Below are 22153 nucleotides of genomic sequence, written 5' to 3'. Positions count from 1 at the left end.
CATAGGCACAAGTTTTGGCGATCACAGTCACATTTATATGCAGTCGAAGTGGCCTTCGCAAATTGTCACGGTCATAATCACAAGTAGTCCCAGTTCCAGTCGCAATCACAAGTATTTTCAGATGCAAATGGTTGCAATCACAGTCACAGTCAATAGTAGTCACAATAGCCTTCATAAATTGTTACCATCACTGTCTCAATAAGTCACAGTTGCAGTCGCAAGTAGTCACAATTTGAAGTAATTGTAGTAAACAGTATTAGTAGTAGTAATAGTAGTAGTAGTAGTACTAGTTGTAGTAGTTGTAGTATTACCCCACAGACCAGAAATCTACTTGATAGTCGTAAAAAGAAGTAGAAAAGGTATGCTGAATCAGACTCAGAGCTAAGCTAGCACCAGCTGCACACTCTTAGGATAGGTAATGAATTTTAATTCATTGTCAATGATGACTCCAAGTTCTCACTTATCATCATGTGGGGTGCCATGTCAGGTTGCCAACTCCTGAGAAAAAAAAAGTTTCACACTCTTCCAGTACGAATACAGCTCAAGTACAGTAATTAAAAAAAAAACCCGATCATCTTATTCTTATGCAAAAAAAAAATTATACCCCACTCCTTTAAAAAACAAGAGCTAAGAGCTCATATGGCACTTGTGACGAGGCTGGAAGAGCCAAGAGCCAAGAGCTCAAATGGTATGAGCTCAAGAAAAATTCTAAGAATCAATAGATTGATTTAAAAGTAAAATCAGAGAATTAATGCCGGTCGGGATTTAAAATAAGAGCTCTGAGTCACGAGGTCCTTCTAAATATCAAAATGCATTAAGATCCGGTCACCCACATGTAAGTTAAAAATACCTCACTTTTTCTAATTTTTTCTCTCCCTTAAGCCCCTCAGATAGTTTAATTGGTGAAAATGACTTTATCAAGTCAATTTGTGCATCTCCCTGACATAATTTTCATCGTCCTAGCACGTCCAGAAGCACCAAACTCGCCAAACCACTGAACCCCAGCCCCTAACTCCCCTAAAGAGTATGGATCCAGTACGGTTACGTCAATCACGTATCTACGACATTTGCTTATTCTACCCACCAAGTTTCATCCCGGTCTCTCCACTCTAAGCGTTTTCCAAGACTTCCGGTTTCCCCCTCCAACTCTTCAATGTAAACAGATCTGGTCAGGATTTGAGATAAAAGCTCTGAGGCATGATTTATTTCTAAATATCAAATTTCATTAAGACCTGGTCACCCGTTCTTAAGTCGAAAATGTCTCAATTTTTCTAATTTTTCTAAATTAACACCCCCCAGCTCCCCCAAAGAGAGGGGATCTGTTCCACTTATGTCTATCACGTATCTATAACTTGTACTTATTCTTCCCATCAAGTTTATTCCCGATCTCTCCACTAGAAGAGTTTTCCAAGATTTCCGGTTTCCAGGATATCTATTTCCCCCCTCAAACCCCCTATGTCTCCAGATACAATTTGAATTGAAAATGGAGCATCTGAGACATAAGATCCTTCTATATATCACGTTTCATTAAGATCCGATCACCATTCGTAAGATAAAGATACCTCAATTTTTACGTTTTCCAAGACTTCCGGTTCCCCCCAACTCTCCCCCCAATGACACTGGATCCGGTCGGAATTTAAGATAAGAGATTTGAGTTACGAGGTCCTTCTAAATATGAAACTTCATAAAGATCCGATCGCTCCTTCGTAAGTTAAAAATACCTCTTTTTCTAGTTTTTCAAAATTAGCCCCCACCCAAAACTGTTCCAAAGAGTCACCAGTGTGACTTTTTCATCTCCAATGTCACCAGATCCGGTCGAGATTTAAAATAAAAGCTCTGAAACACGATATCCCTCTAAATATCAAATTTCATTAAGATCCAATCACCCGTTCGTAAGTTAAAAATACCTCATTTTTTCAAATTTTTCTGGGTTAACCGTCCCCCCACTCTCCTCCAGATGGTCGAATTTGGGAGACAAAAATTTATAAATTAATCTATTCTGGCTTCTGATACGCCTGCCAAATTTCATGGTCCTTGCTTACCTGGAAGTGCCTAAGCCAGCAAAACCGGGACAGACAGACAGACAGACTGACCGACAGACCGATAGAATTTGCGATTGCTATATGTCCTTGGTAGATACTAAGTGTCATAAAAACGAAGAGAAAATGGATTAGAAAACGGAACAAAAGCGAAAAAAGGTGAAAAAAAATGCAAAAAAGACAAAAAAATTCCAAACTCTAAAACAGGTATATAGAAAGTTGTGAAACATCCTTTTTGGACGATAATAAACCTAAATGATTAATAAATAATCCAAAATTGATTATTTTCAAAATTATTTTAAATCAAAATCCAGAATACGCAAAGTAGGCCTTGGTTAGCATCGGAAACTCTTGGCAGGTTAATTATGCTAGAAGACTTAAGCTGGTATGCCTAAGCTATTCTGACTTTCTACCCCCCTCCCCCCACTACCAGCACTTTAAAGTACCTGAAAAGATAAGTATGAATCAGGTTTGGGTCATTTGAATCCTTTTTTTTCCATCTTACTTCTTTCCGAAGAGATCTGGTACTTTGATCTGATTCTTACAATCTGCCTTTTTTATTTACTTTTTTATTTCACTTTTTTTTTAATTTTACATTTTACATTTTACTTACATTTTATTTTTTTTACTTTTTTATGGAGGTCAACAAAGTAGCAAAAAATATTATTTAAACGAGTTGCTGCTCTTATCGATATTCCCTACCTATCTACCTGTAAGTGTAGATTAGTTAAACAGTTCGTGCTAACGAACTTTAGTAAGGAGCGACCCGGCTCAATAGTAAACGAAATTCTATAAAAATCGGAATTTTGATGCTAAGAGATACATCAAAAGAATAGAATTTTCATGTTGTTTTTAAATATATAAGTTTAATCAAATTTAGTCTTTGTCATCAAAAGTTCCAAGCCTGATAAAATTTGCCTTATTTTGGAAACTAGGGGAAACACCCCTTAAAAGTCAGAGAATCTTAACGAAAATCACATAATCGCATTCAACGTATCGGAAAACCCTATAGAAAAAATTTCAAGCTCCTATCTACGAAAATGTGGAATTTCGTATTTTTTGCCAGAAGACAGATCACGGGTTCGTGTTTATTTGTTTTTTGTTTTTTTTTTCTTTTCCCTAGGGGTCATCGTATTGACCGAGTGGTGCTAGAATGTCTTAAGAGGGCTCATTCTAATAGAATTGAAAAGTTCTAGTGTCCTTTTGAAGTGACTAAAAAAATTGGAGGGCACCTAGGCCCCCTCCCACGCTCATTTTTCCCCATAGTCAATGGATCAAAATTTGGAGATAGCCATTTTGTTCTGCATAGTCGGAAACCATAATAACTATGTCTTCAGGGATGAATTACTCCCCCACAGTCCCTGGAGGAGGGGCTGCAATTTACAAACTTTGACCAGTATTTACATACAGTAATGGTTATTGGGAAGTGTACAGACGTTTTCAGGGGGATTTTTTGGTTTGGGGGTGGGGTTGAGGGTTTTTTTGGTGGATATGTGGGACGATGTTTTCTAGGAGTAATATGTCATGGGAGAAGAGATATTCAATGAAAAGGGCGCTGGATTTTCTAGCCTTACCATAAAAGAGAGCAATAAACAATGAAAAACATGAACAATTTTTTTTCAATTGAAAGTAAGGAGTAGCATTAAAACTTAAAACGAATAGAGATTATTACGCATACAAAGAGGTTCATCTCCTTCTAAATACCTCGCTCTTTATGCTAAAGTATTCTTAGTAATTTCAACAATTTATTCTACGGCCTTTCTGATTTAGGGGTCATTCTTAAAGAATTGGGACAAAACTTAAGATGTAGTGTAGAGAGCGAGGTATTAACGAGGGGATAAGCCCCCTCATATACTTAATAAAAATATGAAAATACAGAAGTTTGTTACTAAGTTAATTCTTAAGTTACGTATATTTTTTACTAATAAGTTCTAGTTACCTTTTTCAGTAGCCAGAATATTGGAGGGCAACTAGGCCTCCTTCCCCATCCCTTATTTCTCAAAATCGTCTGATCAAAACTAAGAGAAAGCCATTTAGCCAAAATAGAATTGATATGCAAATTTTATTTTAATAATTTATATGCAGGGAGCCAAAATCAAACATGCATAAATTCAAAAATGTTCAGAAATTACATAAAAAACTAGTTTTTTTAACTGAAAGTAAGGAGCAAAATTAAAAGTTAAAACGAACAGAAATTACTCCGTGTATGAAAGGGGATTTTCCCTTCTCAACGCCCCGCTCTTTACGCTAAAGTTTTTACTGTTTAATAAAGTAGAATTTAGAGAAAGAGTCAAACTTTAGCGTAAAGAGCCCCTTTCATACACGGAGTAATTTCTGTTCGTTTTAAGTTTCAATGTCGCTCCTTACTTTCTGTTAACAAAAACTATTTTTTTATTTAACTGGAATATAGATCAAACAGTTTGTGGTAGCAAACTGTACTAAGGAGCGACCCCGCTCAATAGTAATCGGAACTCCAAAAAACCGATTTTTGATACCTATAGTTACATCAAAAGAATTGCATTTTCATGCCGATTTTAAATATATAAATTTAATCAGGTTTAGTCTTATTCATCAAAGGTTACGAGCCTGAGATAATTTTCTTGATTTTAGAAAATAGGAGGAAACACCTCCTAAAATTCATAGAATCTTAACGAAAATCGCACCATCAGATTCAGCGTATCAGAAAACTTTACTGTAGAAGTTTCAAGTTCTTATCTACAAAAATATGGAATTTTGTATTTTTTGCCAGAAGCCAGATCACGGTTGCGTGTTTATTTGGGTTTTTTCCCCAGGGGTGATCGTATCGACCCAGTGGTCCTAGAATATCGCAAGAGAGCTCATTCTAACGGAAATTAAAATTTCTAGTCCCCTTTTTAAGTGACCAAAAATTGGAGGGCATCTAGGCCTTATTCAGCATAGTCGAAAAACTTAATAACTATGTCTTTGGGGACGACTGCAGTCCCCGTTGGAGGGGCTGCAAGTTACAATACTAATGGTTATTGAATAGTGTACAGAAGTTTTCAGGGTTTGTTTTTGGTTGGGGGAGGGGTACATGGTATGATCTTTCCATGGAGGAATTTTTCACTTGGAAAGAGAATTTCCATGAAGAGGGGACAGGATTTTCTAGCATTTTTTAAAAACAATGAAAAAATAAATATGAAAAAGTTTTTTTTTTAACTGAAAGTAAGGAACAGCATTAAAACTTGAAACGAACAGAATTTCATAAGCATATGAGGAGCTCATCTCCTCTTAATAATTTGCTCTTTCCGCTATTTTTTTTTTAGTAATTTTAACTGTTTATTCTATGGCCTTTGTGATTCAGGGGTCATTCTTAAGGAATTGGGACAAAGTTTAAGCTTTAGTGTAAAGAGTGAGGTATTGACGAGGGAACGAACCCCCTCAAATAAGTAATAAAACATACAAATATTGAAGTTCGTTTCGTAAGTTAATTCGTAAGTTACGTGTATTTTTACTAATCAAAACGTTCGTATAAATTAAAAGTTGTAGTTGCCTTTTTAAGTAGCCAAAAAACTGGAGGGCAACTAGGCCTCCTCCCCCGCTCTTTTTTTCAAAATCGTCCGATCAAAACTATGAAAAAGCCATTTAGCCCAGAAAAATTAATATGCTAATTTTGTTTTAATTATTCATGTGCAGAGGGCCAAAATTAAAACATGCATTAATTCTAAGACGTTCAGAAATTAAATAAAAAACAAGTTTTTTTAAATGAAAGTAAGGAGAGACATTAAAACTTAAAACGTACAGAAATTACTCCGTATATTAAAGGGGCTGTTCTCTCCTCAGCGTCCTGCTCTTTACGCTAAAGTTTTCTACTGTTTAAAAAAAGTAGAGTTAAGAGAAAGAGTCAAACTTTTTTCATATACTCCGTATATGAAAGGGGCTGTTCTCTCCTCAGCGCCCTGCTCTTTACGCTAAAATTCTCTACTGTTTTAAAAAGTAGAGTTGAGAGAAAGAGTCAAACTTTAGTGTAAAGAGCTGGGTGCCGAGGAGGGAAAAGGCCCTTTCATATAAGGAATAATTTCTGCTTGTTTTAAGTTTCAACGTCGCTCCTTACTTTCAGTTAAAAAAAACTTGTTTTTTTATTTAATTATCTTATAAAAACCAGATAGAAGAAGAAATTTAATTCATATTAGGCAGTAAAATGTTATCTATGCTATGGTTAAGACGGTAAATTTTAATTTTTGGTGATGAAGGTAATTGTGGGGTCAAGATTGTCCTTTTTGTAGGTATAATCCAAGGTGGATTTAGGCTAGAACTCTCATTTGTTCAGTGGTATTTTTTCTTTTTTTTTTTTTTTAATTGTCATTCAATTTTAAATGAATGTCCCAAATGTTACGTTAAAGCTGGGTACCTCGCTATTTTTAAAGTGCATTGAGAAAATAAATGAAAAATACAAAAGTAGTAGGTGAAAGTGAGATATAAGTCTATGGTTCACCCCTTTCCCGCATACTATTTCTGGGTCTGTGATGATACTAAATAGAGAGTATAATTTTAGGCTAACAAGAAATGTAAGTTCTTTCTAAGTTACTGACATTGATTTCCTATATAAATCGTTTTCTATTAATTTATTGGTTGTCCTTTGTTTAAAACCACACCCAAAAGTTTTTTCATCTTCCTTGACTTAGTGACGTAATTCCAGGATGTTTCAATTACATATAAAGCTGAAGTTTTACTGGATTATTCAGTTGGGTTTCCATATCTGCAGCATTCAAATACATACAAAGAATCTACAATGAAATATGTAAGAATTGGATTATTATTGTTTTATATTGCTTTTATTATACTAACTGTTTAGCTCTTAGATCCTTCAGGTTAGGCTTAAAGGTAAAATTAACAAGATTTGGGTGGAAAAATAAGAATCTGATCTATTAAATGTAGAAGTTTCTATGCATATTAAATGTTGAAACTAAAAAGCAGATTTTTTTTTTATCTTGACTTGGAATTAATTTTCAGTTTGTATTTTAAATTTAAATTGACTTTAATTTGTTTTATTTGGAATTTAAAAAAAGAAAGTCTAATGTTCGAAGAATTTTTCTTCATTTCTCCTGGCCAAAACTATCTCTCTATGAACCTTTCTTGCTAACGTCCCTGTATCCCTGTTTCCCTATTCAATTGGCTCACTTTTGAATTTACATATTTAGGTACCTTAAACAGCGTAATTAAATAAACATACCTTGCTGGGCGAAATAAAAAGAAAAATTTATGGGTGTGTGTCCAGCGTAACTATGACATTGATATTTTATAATTGACGTAAAATTTGCAATTCTATTTTCATATTGTAAAGGAAAAACTAATTGCTCGTTTCTGCTACAGTTTATTTCTAACTTGCCAAACTTAAAATGTAAATAAAATATATTGTTGTAATTTCAAAACTAATAGCCAGTTTCAAAGAGCTAATACTAAAATCTAATTTTCAGACAACAAACCCTGTTAACTGCAAGTTTTGAATATCTTGAAGTTTTGTTTCAAAGAACATACTACTGCTACTACTACTAGTAACAAATCACTGAAGTGCCATTTTTCAAAACTAAAATTTGACCAAAGCTGGTACCATTGCTCCAGTATCCTAATTTTAGTTCCCATACTTATCTTCTTGTTCTTTCATACTTTGTATTTCCAAACTGTAAAAAGAAAAATTAAAGGACCCAGTAAATAGGAACTGTATTTCAAACATAAAATTATTCTCTTGAAGAGATTTTCAACAGTTAAATAATTATATAGTCTAATCGAATAGTATATATTTATTTCCAGGGAGACGTTTCGAAAAAAAAATTTGTTTTACCCTCACAAAAGAAAACAATTTTTTTAATATAAGAGGAAACAACCCACACAACTATAAATCTGACCAGTTTCATCAATTCTACCAGCTAAGCAATAAAATGCTTTAAAATATTTTCTTCACTAAATAAAAAAGTTAGCATGATCCAATGATTCATAATAAAGTACAAGAAGAAAATGGTTTAGAATATGTATTGTCATACCCCTAATAAAATCACTTAAAAATAGTTTTATTAGATTACAAAGCAACCCATGTGATAATAAATCATACTTTAAGACATCCGATTTGCTAGCACAATAATCAAACAAGCATAATTTCAAAAAAATTATATTCTCCACGAACTCAGCTACCGTTTTTCTCCAGAGTTGTCCTTCGCTTCGTTCTATTCGAAAATAGTTCCTTTTAAAATAATCTTTCTTTTAAGGTCGAGCATGAGCATTGCTATATTTTCTTAATAACAGAATAAATTAAAGTTGGAACCTAAAAGCATGTTCAGTGAAAAATCATCCATATTTAACTTATACCAGTATGGTCTAGTCATATTAAAGAATTCAGCTTGAATGATTTGCTTCCTTCTTTTTAGATTCTTCTTTTTACTATCGCTGTTGCTACCATACTGGCTGAAGAGGCTGAACAGGCTGAAAAAGTGCTACAAGTTGCGGAAACAAAACACTATAAACACTACCCATCGTATGGATATCGTAGCTATGGTCACCCATCTTATAGTTCATACACCTATGGCCACCCATCGTACAGCTCCTACAGTTATGGACATCCCTCTTACCACTCATATAGTTATGGCCACCCATCTTACAGCTCCTATGGCAGAGGCTACAGATGGAGGAGAGACCTTTATGAACTAGAAGCACCAGTTGAAGAAGCACTAGAAGGTGCTGAAACAAAGCACTATAAACACTACCCATCATATGGATATCGTAGCTATGGTCACCCATCTTATAGCTCTTATAGTTATGGTCACCCATCTTACAGCTCCTATGGCAGTGGTTACAGATGGAAAAGAGACCTTTCTGAAGAAGTATTAGAGGGTGCAGAAACAAAACATTATAAACATTACCCCTCATACAAATACCGTAGTCACTACCCTTCTTATGGCTATGGCCACCCACCATATGGATCTAGTTATGTCAGATATCATTAGTAAAATAGAAAAATGGTTTATTTATAATGGCGTATTTTATAACGGTTTATTATTTAACAAGGATTGTTATTATAAATGTCTTTCTTTATTATACCCTAGGTCTTCAAAAACTAGTCAAGAAAAGTGTTACCAATTTCACCTCGCAAAATGACTTTAATTCGAAGTTTCCAGGAGGGGCGTAGGTACAGTATCCTTAACACGGGGGTGGCAAGAGGGGTGCTGTTGAAATAGATACTATTCAAGGGGTAGAATAGAAAAGTAACTATTTAACAAACACGGTACTTCGTGAATTTAAAAACATTACGCAATATATAAAAAAAAAATAAGCAAACATTAAAAAGTCATAAATATAAGTGCTGGTGATTGGCTTTTACTAAATTGTCAGTAATGAACTGCTGCAGACGACAGTAGTATAGTGTAAACAAGCTTTCGGCCGGGCAAAGGTAAATGTCGCATATACTTGGCTTTTTTCAGCTAGATTCACGACTAACACTGCTGTACATATCCCCTTTTGCTTCCCCCGGACCCTACGCCAAGCACAGGACGCTCAATCTCAAAATTGAACCAAGCTCTATTCTAATAGCTTTGGGTATCAGGCTATTCATTTGCTCACAATTTTAAATGGATTTTGACTCTGTAAGATTTAATTTGTTGCACTAAACTTTTAAGATACGTGATTTTTTGATAATATTACTTCTAATTTTTTATATAATTGATTTATTTGTAGGTTCGCCTATATATATATTAATAAAAAGCATTGATATCAGTGGGCCACATAAAGCAGAACAAAAACCACATGTACTGCAATAGCGCTGTCAAAGTAATGATAAAGGAAGTCACATTATTGCTACAGGTTGTATCATATTATTTAGTGACATACGCCCCACATTTAAATAGCGACCTTATTTCAAATTTGAAAGTATTTGAAAAAGTTAAGATTAAACTTAGAATTACTAACTTATCCGTTGGGCAATGTTTGGCAAAGAATATCCAGGAAATCTGAACAATTCTTCGCATCATTATGGCAGAAACCTTAAATTCATCAATAATTGCCAGCGAGACCAATTGGAACGAAATATTGACTTCTAGAGTTTGAAAATTACCATCCTCAATGTATCGTTGTTAAAAAGATTAATTCTATAAAAGTTACGCAAAAGTTTGACATCTGTAAGTCGGGGCATGGGGGGGGGTTAATTTTCCGGAGAGGGTATACACTGAAAATCGTGTTTGTGTCTATAATTCTCTCCACAAACAAAGTTTGGTCTCCTAGTGCTGCATGATAAAATTGATAACAATAAAAAAGAGTAATAGGTAGGTACCGCATATACGTACACACAAAATTTCAAAATTGTGAGAAATATACGCATATTTTGTTTGAATTCACTATATTCAATACTCAAAAGACATCTCATAGAGCATGCTAATGCACAGAAAAATGTCCTAAAAGTAGCACTGGTGTTGGGTGAAATGTGACTAAATTTAGTCATAATTCCTAGCTTATTTATATCAACTTTTTTCGGAGCTGGTTTAAGAAAATATTTAGAAAAGGGAAAATAGCTAGAACTCGGCATAGTATTGTACATACAAGCAGTCCTACATCCAAAACGTAAGGAAATGAAAGTTATCAGCACTTAGATAACTTCTAATTAGATATCAGCACTTATTAGGCATTTCAATGACAAATAAGAGAATCGGAGTTTCAACTAAATGCTGGGAATAAAAATTGAAACAATTAAATGATTCTTTGAGTGAATCTCATTCTACCAAATCGTAAGGTCAAACTACAGCTGATTTGACCTATCTAGCTATAGTGCGAATATTTTTATAAGAAGCACTAAGTCTTATTTTCTTTTTAATGATTTCTTTTTCAATCACGAAATTATATTCACTGTATATCTTAGTCTATTATAAACTTCTTATACTTCAAGGATTCCATTTGTGTTCTATTTGCACATCTAGAGGGTGTATCCATTTCCACTTTTGAATGTTTTAATACAAAAAAAATCTATTCTTAAACTGATAGATTTTAGGAAGCATAAGCAATTTCAATATCAGGGGAAAAAATTGACCTGAGCAAACGTGGCGAAACAGAAAACATAGAATTCTTTTTTTATTAATTTTATACTTGACCCGGATTACGTTTATACTTGATGATTTGGTTTTAAAGGTAGTATATTTGGAAAAAATATTAATTTGGAACATATTATAAAGTGTAATGGAGGCCAATTTATAACGTTTCCCAAAAAACGAAAATGCCTGTGAAAAACGAACGTGGGTTAATTAAAAAAGAATTGTCAACTCAAAATAAAGAGCAAATTTAACACTTAAAACTAGTAACAGTTTTAAAGCTACTAAATAAATCATAGTTTTCCCCAAATTATTAGGGGTGGTGACTACTGTCCCCCCCCTGCATGATTTCTTGACCTCGCTTTTCGGAATTCTAGTTAAACATATATGTAAGGAAATTTTAATAACAAATGATTGGACTGAATCTTGATTGAACTGATGATTCAGATTTATTCTGATTGAATTCAGGGTATTGGGAAAGGATTCATTAAAACTGAAATTCAAACGTTTATTGATCTTTTTACACTAAAAGTTTTGATCATATTTCAAGGCATTGACGACTTCTGTGACTTTGTGTGTACAAAAAAAAAGAAAGAAGAAAAACATATCATGTGCTGACAAGAGACGAGAAAGTTGCGGCTATAGATTATCGGAAAAGGACCTATACCAACGGAAATAAAAGCTATCTTGTCTTCTTTAGGTAATTAAATAAAACAAATAAGTTTTTCTGACTGAAAGTAAGGAACAATTTTAAAACTTAAAAAGAACGGAAATTATTCGAATATGATATTTTTTATTTTAGTTTTATAATTAAGAAGGAACTCAATCCCAAAAGAACTGAACCATGTTGTTTATTCGTTAGATACGATCACGTCCCATAGTGAAACACAAAATAGCCCATAACTCCTACAGCTAGAGTCAGATCAAAAAAGTAGTAAACGATTAGTTCCACCTTCTCTAATACCTCTAGATATGAAAATAAATTTCCCTTGACTTGAACAACAACACAAGTGTGTTGGCCTTGTGGTCTTCATCGTGACTTTTCTGAATCATTTAAGTTTAAGTATTTCATTTCTGACTTTGAATTTATCCCATGCCACAGGCGGGATTGAGCCCACAAACCACTGATCATGAAGACTGCTTTCTCCCACTGTGCGGAGGCTCGGTATCACTTGAATTGATTTCCCCGGTTGCTCCTTATCTACTTTTATAATTACAATATACAGGAGCAACTAAGCCAATAGCTATTGTCAACGTGTTTATTTTTCGGAATCCAACGTGCAACAAAGAGCCCTGAATCCACCGGATACAACGTTAACTGCTTTCTTTCTTTATCTCAAAATGATTCTTTTGCAAAAAAAAAACTTATGTATACTGAAGTGCCTTCGTATTACGAAGATAGTGGAATGCTATAAATAAAGTATTTGAACCACGAAAACAGGGTAAGACAGTCGACAGCCAACCTATTATCTTCAAAGTTACCACGATAGGAACACTGTACACCATTCACCCCTATCAACATGAATGCTTCTTTCTCTGCCTGCTTTTGGTGAATGTACTCGGTCCGACGTCCTTTGAGCATTTGTGAACTGTAAACGGTACTATACATGACGCTTACCGTAGTGCATACCAAGCTCTGAATTTATTGGAGAAAGACCAACACTGGGATAAATGCATCAATGACGCGTGCGAAACGTCAACTCCAAGTCAAATTCACGTATTGTTTGGAATCATACTAACAACTTGCTCTCCTTCAGCTCAAACAGAGTTATGGGAAAAATATAAATCGAAAATGACTGAGGATATACTTCATCAAAAACGGTTAGAGACTTCAGATTTGACTTTTGATTTTACATCAGAAATTTATAACTACACTCCGAATAGCCGAAATGTTGCTGCCTGGTGGAAGAACTGCTCATTCCGCTTTGAAATTGCTTCTGAATTTGCATTCTACAGAAACTCTCACGTGCAATATTTCCAAATCATCTGGGATGGTAAAGTATTGCAGCAATGCAAACTTATTATTTGGGACGAGTGCACAATGGCACACAAAAAATCGCTCGAGGCTCTGGATCAATCATTGCGAGATTTGCGAGGAAATTCGAAACCCTTTGGCAGCACATTAATATTGCTTGCGGGAGATTTCAGGCAAACATTACCTATAATACCAAGATCAACCCCTGCAGACGAAATGAATGCTTGCCTGAAAAATTCTAATTTATGGGCACACGTAAAAAGATTAAAATTAACTACAAATATGCATGTCCGATTGCAAAACGATGATTCTGGTCAAACATTTTCATATCAATTGCTGGCAATTGGAAACGGAAAGCTCCCAGTAGACTCAATTTCAGGACGTATACAACTACCTGCTGAATTCTGACTTGCCGTAAAAAAATCTGACTTGCCGTAGAAAAAGGAAAGGAAAACGTAAAACAGGCAACAATCTTGACAGGGCCTTTTGAGGGTGAGGCTGTTCTTATTCCTCACATTCCCATTATTCTAATTTAAATACTGCAATTCCAAATTGGATTAGCATTTGCAATCACCTTCAACAAAGCTCAAGGGGAATCCTTAGAAAATGCGGTATAGATCTTAATACAGATTGTTTTTCCCATGGACAATTGTACGTTGCATATTCGAGGGTCAGTAAACCTGACAATATATTTATATGCACAGACAATGGGACAGCAAAGAATGTTGTATATTCGCAATTTTTACGTAGCTAATTTATAGTGTATATGTAAATCTATTTATATATCTATCTATATAAAAATAAGTTGTTTTATTTAAGAATTAACGACGCTTCTTGACTACTAAGGTCCCTGCGTCGGCCCTGCAGTGAATTCCTGCAGCGTGATTCGATCTCTTGGTCCCGTATTACCAAGCTAAGGTCAAATCCACTGCGCCACCACAGGACTAAAAATAAGTTGTATGTATGCATGTTTGTTTGTTTGTAAAAAGAAGGTTTGCATATGACGTCATTATAAGACGTCATATATATTCGCAAGTTTTGTGCATTTAAAAACATATATGTCTATCTCTATTCACAGATAGTTCACAGGGACACAACTACAAGGGCGTGTAGCTAATATGGCGCGTAACGACTTATGCGCGTTGGGGGAGGGAGCTTGGAAGGGGGCGCGAAGCGCCCCCACCATCTAGGTCCACATCAACAGCTAGTATATATATATATATATATATATATATATATATATATATATATATATATATATATATATGTATATATATATATACTACCAGGGTAGGCTTCTATATATGGATTCTCACTGTTCTTTGAGTTCTAACCACAGACAGTGCTAGGTCCTGACGGCTTCGCCGAGACACACTATCAACGCATAATCAACACATCATAAACACATAATCAACTCATAGTTGCAATGCCTTCATTTAACCATGAATTTGTCCACCATTCCATAATTACTAAATTTCCAAACCATTGATAAGCGAGTTCATGAGCAACAATAAAAGCAATCCTTTGCTTTCTAACATGCCATAGTGGAAACAATGAGTTCACTAATCTCTGTCGAGGAAGATCGCAAAACAAGTTTAATATAAATCCCCTCTTCTGAGAGACCCATCCAGCCTATAGCAAGTAAATTATATCCTCCCCGAAACAATCCAGAGAGCATAACTGTGTGGGTGGATTTTCCACTAGGCACGGAGTTACTGTCCATGCACGGCTTTAGGCCAAGATGATTTGTCACTTTCCACACAGCATCATTAAGCGTTGGCTCTTGAAGTAAAAAGGTCTCAGCGATTTCACAGCCTTCTCCCATTTCTTCCCATAATTCATTAAAATTCCATTGCTCAACCTTCTTACAGTGATCAGACACTTCAATCTCAACCTCATTGATTGGGTAATCGTCCAGAATGACGCAATTCGGGTTACCACTTATGTCTTCCTTGAGTGAATACAATAATTTGGCTGGGAAAGAGACAACCGAAACACTCACTGATTCTGGGAATGCCAAACTAACATAAATTCTACCTTCCATATTATACTCAAGGGTAGGGCATGGGATTGAGGCATCTAAATCAAATTCGTCGGAAACTCCAAGTTCAACAGATACATTTTCAAGGATTTGATTATTGATCGTGTTAACACAAATAAATTCCAAAACAATATGATTATTGAAAACATGCTTAACAAGCTTTGCGTAACGCTTCATGTCAATATCTGAAAGTATGATTGGATCTGACATCTTAAAAAGGGGTCCATAAGCAGCAAATTCGGGGAAGTCCGGAAGAAACTTAAAGTTTTCCTGCGGTAAGTCAGACTGACTTTGTTTTGGTCTAGCAGCTAATATCGTTTCAATAGCAGGCGGCTTCTCAGCCAGTGCTAATGGTACCGTTCCTATATCAAATGACCTGTCAAAATCTCTAGCTTCAATGTACGCAAGAAGGGCCTTCTCTAGCATAGGGAGAGATACTTCAAGCTTGATTAATGTGTACAAGTTTTTTTGAGTTAGTAAAACGTGAAACATAGTTGCTCTGTCGCGCACTTCATCATCACGATCGATTTTGCAGCAATCCAGGACAAATAAGACATCTGGCAAAAGGTCTTTACAGAGTGCCCCAAAGTAAGCAAGGGCAGAAATAGCAGCAGCACGAACATCAAACTTTTCCAGTTGAGTACAATTGTAGATATAACGAATGTAGCGACGAGGATGTTTGACTCTTGGACCTTCTTGGCCCAACAGGTACAGTATACGAACTGCTAGAGACGTATGCTCACAGTCTTGAATAAACTCACATAGGTGAGCCAGACCTAGCTCTTTGGCTTCTGGGTTGTCCTCTATAATTGCAATAATTGTATCAACTGTGGCACTCTTATATTCCAGGCCTCCCCCTTTACTGAAGAAACTGGCAAGAGTGGACAACAGAGAACCATACTTCTTTGGGAAACGACGGCACAACGTACGAATGTTTTGTACAACCGCAATCTTCAATTCATCCGAAATATCAGAAACAAAATTTGAAACTTGCCGCATTAGCCTGTCTACAGATGACTCATTACATGTATTAAGCAGGGTTGTATTAGCAAGTGTTGCCACTAAACTATTACTATCGCTGCAAAGATTTTCCAGATCTAGATTGCACAGGTTGACTATACCGGGATGTATTGTCAGTACCATATTCAGTGTCCTAACAGCAGCATATCTCAAAACAGTCTTGCTGCTTGCCAGAAACAACTGCAAAACTGAAACTGCTGCCTTGAGAGAGCCTGAGGGCTGATTCTTCAAATTTACAATAGCAGCTGCTGCTTCATACCGAACCATGTCTGATTTGTGGCGGGTACAAGTTCGCAAAAAATCCATTAAATGTTCGGAATCGTCCCCATCTTGAGTCAACTTTGCAACGATACGAATCAGGAAGCACATAGCATAGGGAGAATTAAGATGATCGAGGAGTTTTTCAAACATCTTCATTAAGTCTTGTTTGGCCCCTTTTCTGGCATTATAATACAAGGCAACACTTTGATACTGTACCATTTGGTTGTCTGAGGACAAGGCTACTTGCTGTATGTGCCTTACCGATCTACCCACAAGATCAGGACATGTTTTCAGCAAGTGTATTGAGCTAACAAGAGCAGCACTGCTCAGAGCTGGCAAATTTCTGTTAATAAGAGATTCCCGAATATAGCGTTCAATTGACTGAATCATGGAAGTATCGATTACAGCCAGAAGAGCTCTCAAAGCGGGGGCTTTGCAGTTGTCATCTTTTCCAGTCACATCTTTGATTAGAGTTTGAGTGGCCATAATCACATCATCAGCTTTCTGTGACAGTTCTTTGATGGCCAAATACATCATTCTTCTCAAATTTACATCTCTTGACTGTGCAAGCTTTGTAGCAGCAAAGAACATTTTGGTTGCTTCTGCTCTGCTCATAGATTCACCCTGGTTTAAAAGGACTAGAATCTTTCCAAGACAAAAAGTGCACTTTTTGGTATTTAGTGATGTCTCATTGAATAGAGATGATGCTTCAAGTAAAAGCGTGCTTTTATCCAAATTTCCAAAGGGATTCCCATCTTCCAAATGTTCTTCGTCTTTCTTGTCTCTTTTTGAGCTAAACATCCTTAATTACTTTATTTTTTTACCCAGCAGACTGTTGGTAGGTTGATGTAATTTGTTCTTCGAATGATTTGCTTCTATTAAATTTTAAACTTCTAAACTTTTAATTTTGAACTTTTAAAGTATCTTTCTGGTTTGAATTAAAGAATTAAAGCTTTTCTTGGACATCATAAATATTTTTGCAATTCGTAGCTAAAACAAAATAATTTTATTTAAATTTTCCCGAAATTATTCTAGTTTCAGTTGAAAAACCAGATTTTTTGTTAGTACCCCCCAAAAATTTCTTTATTTTACATAGCTATATCTACATGCGTTTTATAATGGTAACAATCCTATTTTGATTTTAGTATGAAGGAAGATAATAGTAACATTTGCTACAAAGAGTTATAGAAAACGCAGTTTCTCGTAAAAAAGTTGATTTTTTAACTATTTCTGCTAATTATGAAATGTTTTTAAATACATCAATTTCCTATCAAATGAGAAATTAAGCAGCCCTCTATGATTTTCTAGTGCCCCGCTAGCTGCACTGGAAAAAAACGAAAAAAAAATCAAACCTGTTGTCGATGCGGAATATCGCGGTTGCAGCCTATTCTTGATTTTCAAACCAGCATATTCTGCTTGTTTTTCAAGCCAAAGGACAGTTAGTTTCCTCCACAGGGGTATTGGTCAATCCAGTTCTAACAGTATACTTCATGTTTTGATCTGATTCTATTTTTAGGAGTTATTGGCTGTTTTAGTTCTTACAATTGGCTGTGATTGTCTCTTACTAGATTGCCAGCTACCACTGCATCCCGGATTTCTTGCAGAGAGAGCTGTTTAACGGCTCATTTGAAAGAATATTGATGTATTTAGAAACCTAGAGATACCTTTCAAAAAATAATTTCGCACGAAAAACTTTATTTTTCTATTGCCCTCTAGCAGCTTATGTTGTTATTATCTTCCTGTATACGAAAATATCCAAATGAATTTTTACACCAATGTATAAATCATGTAGATATAGTTCCGGTTATATAATAAAAAGCAAATTCAAGCCTAAAAGAACTGAGCCCTGCGGTTCATTCATATTATGTTCATTATTTTAGCTAGGAGGTAACTGAAACAAGTATCTTTCTAAATATTAAATACAAAATATATTGCTTTAAATTCAATATACTAAAAGTTCTCCCAGACGGAAGAACTTAAAAAATAAAAGTTTTTAAACTTTTAATACGGATGGTTTTTCCCATGGACAATTATATGTTGCATGTTCAAGAGTCGGTAAACCTGACAATCTATTTATATGCACAGACAATGGGACAGCGAAGAATGTTGTATATTCGTAAGTCTTACAAACATATATATATACTAGCTGTTGGGGTGACCCCAACACCTAGTTGGTGGGTGCACTTGCGAATATACAACATTCTTTGCTGTCCCATTGTCTGTGCATATAAATAGATTGTCAGGTTTACCGACTCTTGAACATGCAACATATAATTGTCCATGGGAAAAACGATCCGTATTCAGATCTATACCTCATGATTATAATGATTGCCCTTGAGCTTTGTTGATGGTGATTGCTAATTGAACATTCCCTGTGTCGCCGTCGTCATTTATATGTCCCCCTGTGTACCCCGGCGTCCCCGTTGTAGTTGTGTCCCTGTGTCCCGGTCATCATATATATTCCCTGTGTCCTGGTCGTCATTTGTGTCCCGGTGTCCCAGTCTCTAATTTATCTTTGAGTGTCCCGGTCGTCATTTATAATCCCTGTGTCCCGGCGTCCCGGTCGTCATTTGTGTCCCGGTATCCCGGTCTGTATATACATTCGTTTTTGAATTGGTCTTTTTTTAGTTTTTAGTTTTTTACCTTTATTTTAGTTTTTTTTAATTATATCTCATGATTCTATGATTGCCCTTAGGTTTTGTTGATGGTGATTGCTAATCGAACATTCCATGTGTCCCCGTCGTCATTTACATATCCCCCTGTGCCCCTCGGCGTCCCCGTTGTAGTTGTGTCCCTGTGTCCCGGTCGTCATTTATATTCCCTGTGTCACAAATAACGTCACCGGGACACAAATAACGACCGGGACACAGGGACACAACTAAAACGGGGACGCCGGGGGCGGCACAGGGGGGGGGGATATATAAATGACGACCGGGACACAGGGAATGTAAAAGGGCAATCATTAGAATAATGAGGTATAGATCTGAATACGGATTTTTTTTTTCCCATGGACAATTATATGTTGCATGTTCAAGGGTCGGTAAACCTGACTATCTATTTATATGCACAGACAATGGGACAGCGAAGAATGTTGATATTCGCAAGATATAAGTATATAAGGCTTCACCGGCACACCGGGACACAGGGAATATAAATCGACACAGGGAATATAAATGACGACCGGGGACACTCAAAGAGAAATTACAGACTGGGACAACCGGTCGGTGTCCTTATTCAGTCGTGAAAAAAAAAGTTTTCAGTTTTCAAATGAAAGTAAAAACTAAGCTAAAATCATTAAATGAATGTAAACTATCTTTATATGAAGGAAATCCCGCCCCCGATCCCCCACTCTCTAAACTAAAATGTTACCAACGCTTACCTATATATTTCTTTTTTTTAGCCCAACCAATATAACCAATTGGGAGTTGCAAGTGTTTATTTCCTCAAAAACCTGTATTATATTTATATATTATTTTTATTATATATACATATACTTATTGACGACATGACTGCCTGTCCATGGATTATTCTTTATGGTTGATTGTGTATGGCTATGCTGTTTGACCTATGTGATTGTATGGATGAGTAGGGTTAGGTGACGTCATGTTTCTGTGTCGACTGACGTCATGTTTTCGACTGACAAAATTACAGACCGGGACATCGGGACATAGAGAATATAAATGACGACCAGGACACAAGGAATGTTCGATTAGCAATCACCATCAACAAAGCACCGGGACACAAATTAAAGGTAAAAAACTAAAACCTAAAAAAAGACCAATTCAAAAACGAATGTATATACAGACCGGGACACAAATGACGACCGGACACCGGGACATGACGACCGGGACACAGGGACACAACTACAACAGGGACTCCGGGGGGCTCAGGGGGATATATAAATGACGATGGCGACACAGGGAATCGTCGATTAGCAATCACCATCAACAAAGCTCAAGGGCAATCATTAGAATCATGAGGTATAGATCTGAATACGGATTGTTTTCCCATGGACCATTATATGTTGCATGTTCAAGAGTCGTTAAACCTGACATTCTATTTATATGCACAGACAATGGGACAGCAAAGAATGTTGTATATTCGCAAGTTTTACGTAGTTAAAAACATATATATATATATAGTACCCGGTCCGACATCCTTTGAGTATTTGAGGACTGTAAATGGTACTATACATGACACTTACCGTAGTGCATGCCAAGCTCTGAATTTATTGGAGAATGACCAACACTGGGATAACTGCATCAATGACGCGTGCGAAACGTCAACCCCAAGTCAAATTCGTGCATTGTTTGGCATCATTTTAACAACTTGCTCTCCATCAGCTCCTACAGAGTTATGGGAAAAATATAAGTCAAAAATGTCCGAAGATATACTTCATCGAAACCAGTTAGAGACGTCAGACATGACTTTTGATTTTACATCAGAAATTTATAACTACACTTTAGTTGTTATAGAAGATTTGTGCATAAGTATGGCAAACAAACCTCTTCAGGATTTGGGAATGCCTTCACCTAACCGTATCGCTGCTGTTTCAACATGTGTAGAATTGGATCGTGAACAAAGTTACAGTACGAGTGATCTATTGTCGTATGTACAAAATAACATTTCCAAGTTAACGTCGGAACAAAAAGACATTTATGATACGATAATGCATTGTGTCGATAACAACGTTGGAGAAATTTTCTTTTTGGATGCGCCAGGAGGTACTGGTAAAACGTTTGTGATAAAACTGATTCTGGCATCAATTCGATCTAAAAATGATATAGCAATGGCAATTGCGTCGTCCGGAATAGCCGCAACATTGCTGCCTGGTGGAAGAACTGCTCATTCCGCTTTGAAATTGCCTCTGAACTTGCATTCTACAGAAACTCCCACGTGCAATATTTCCAAATCATCTGGGATGGGTAAAGTATTGCAGCAATGCAAACTTATTATTTGGGATGAGTGCACAATGGCACACAAAAAATCGCTCGAGGCTCTGGATCAATGCTTGAAAGATTTGCAAGGGAAGTCGAAACCCTTTGGCAGCACCTTAATATTGCTTGCGGGAGATTTCAGGCAAACATTACCTATAATACCTAGATCAACTCCTGCAGACGAAATGAATGCTTGCCTGAAAAATTCTAATTTATGGGCACACGTAAAAACATTAAAATTAACTACAAATATGCGTGTCCGATTGCAAAACGATGACTCTGGTCAAACATTTTCAGATCAATTGCTGGCAATGGGAAACGGAAAGCTCCCAGTAGACTCAATTTCAGGACGTATACAACTACCTGCTGATTTCTGTAATTTAGTGACGTCCAAAAATGAATTGATTGAAAAAGTATTTCCGAATATTCTAAAAAATTATAAAAATAATAAATGGCTAAGTGAAAGAGCGATTCTCGCACCCAAAAATATAGACGTCCACGAAATCAACAATATTGTTTTGACCAAGATTCAAGACCAGGCAGTCCTTTACAAGTCAGTCGACACAGTTTTGGAACCAAATGAAGCGGTTAATTATCCATCTGAATATTTAAATTCCATAGATCTTTCAGGGTTTCCACCACACGTGCTACAACTAAAAATACGCGTACCAATAATACTTTTAAGAAATATAAACCCACCAAAGCTTTGCAATGGCACTCGACTTGCCGTAAAAAAAACAATGGAAAACCTAATAGAGGCCACAATCCTGACAGGGCCTTTTGAGGGTGAGGCTGTTCTTATTCCTCGCATTCCCATGATTCCAACAGATCTGCCTTTTCAATTTAAAAGATTGCAA

At 36.0% G+C, this 22153-nt stretch overlaps 2 protein-coding genes across 2 annotated transcripts; one reads left to right on the top strand and one right to left on the bottom strand.

Moving 5' to 3' along the window:
• The first annotated feature begins 6774 nt into the window (after positions 1-6774).
• Positions 6775-9071, top strand: LOC136040067 (shematrin-like protein 1). Its single transcript, XM_065724135.1, has 2 exons — positions 6775-6798; positions 8420-9071. The coding sequence occupies exons 1-2, from the start codon at positions 6790-6792 to the stop codon at positions 8993-8995; spliced, it is 585 nt and encodes a 194-aa protein (XP_065580207.1). The 5' UTR covers positions 6775-6789; the 3' UTR covers positions 8996-9071.
• Positions 9072-14568: 5497 nt separating this feature from the next.
• LOC136040035 (coatomer subunit gamma-2-like) lies at positions 14569-17160 on the bottom strand. The gene has a single exon (XM_065724101.1). The coding sequence runs from the start codon at positions 17158-17160 to the stop codon at positions 14569-14571; it is 2592 nt and encodes an 863-aa protein (XP_065580173.1).
• Positions 17161-22153: the final 4993 nt, after the last annotated feature.

The sequence above is a fragment of the Artemia franciscana genome, chromosome 20, assembly GCF_032884065.1.
Source record: "Artemia franciscana chromosome 20, ASM3288406v1, whole genome shotgun sequence".
Lineage (NCBI taxonomy): Eukaryota > Metazoa > Arthropoda > Branchiopoda > Anostraca > Artemiidae > Artemia > Artemia franciscana.
Note: the sequence above shows the minus strand (reverse complement) of the source record. Positions and strands in the feature narration are given on the sequence as shown.

Excerpts from the sequence above, each read along its gene's own strand:
- LOC136040035 (XM_065724101.1), bottom strand. The coding sequence starts at position 17,160 with ATGTTTAGCTCAAAAAGAGACAAGAAAGACGAAGAACATTTGGAAGAT.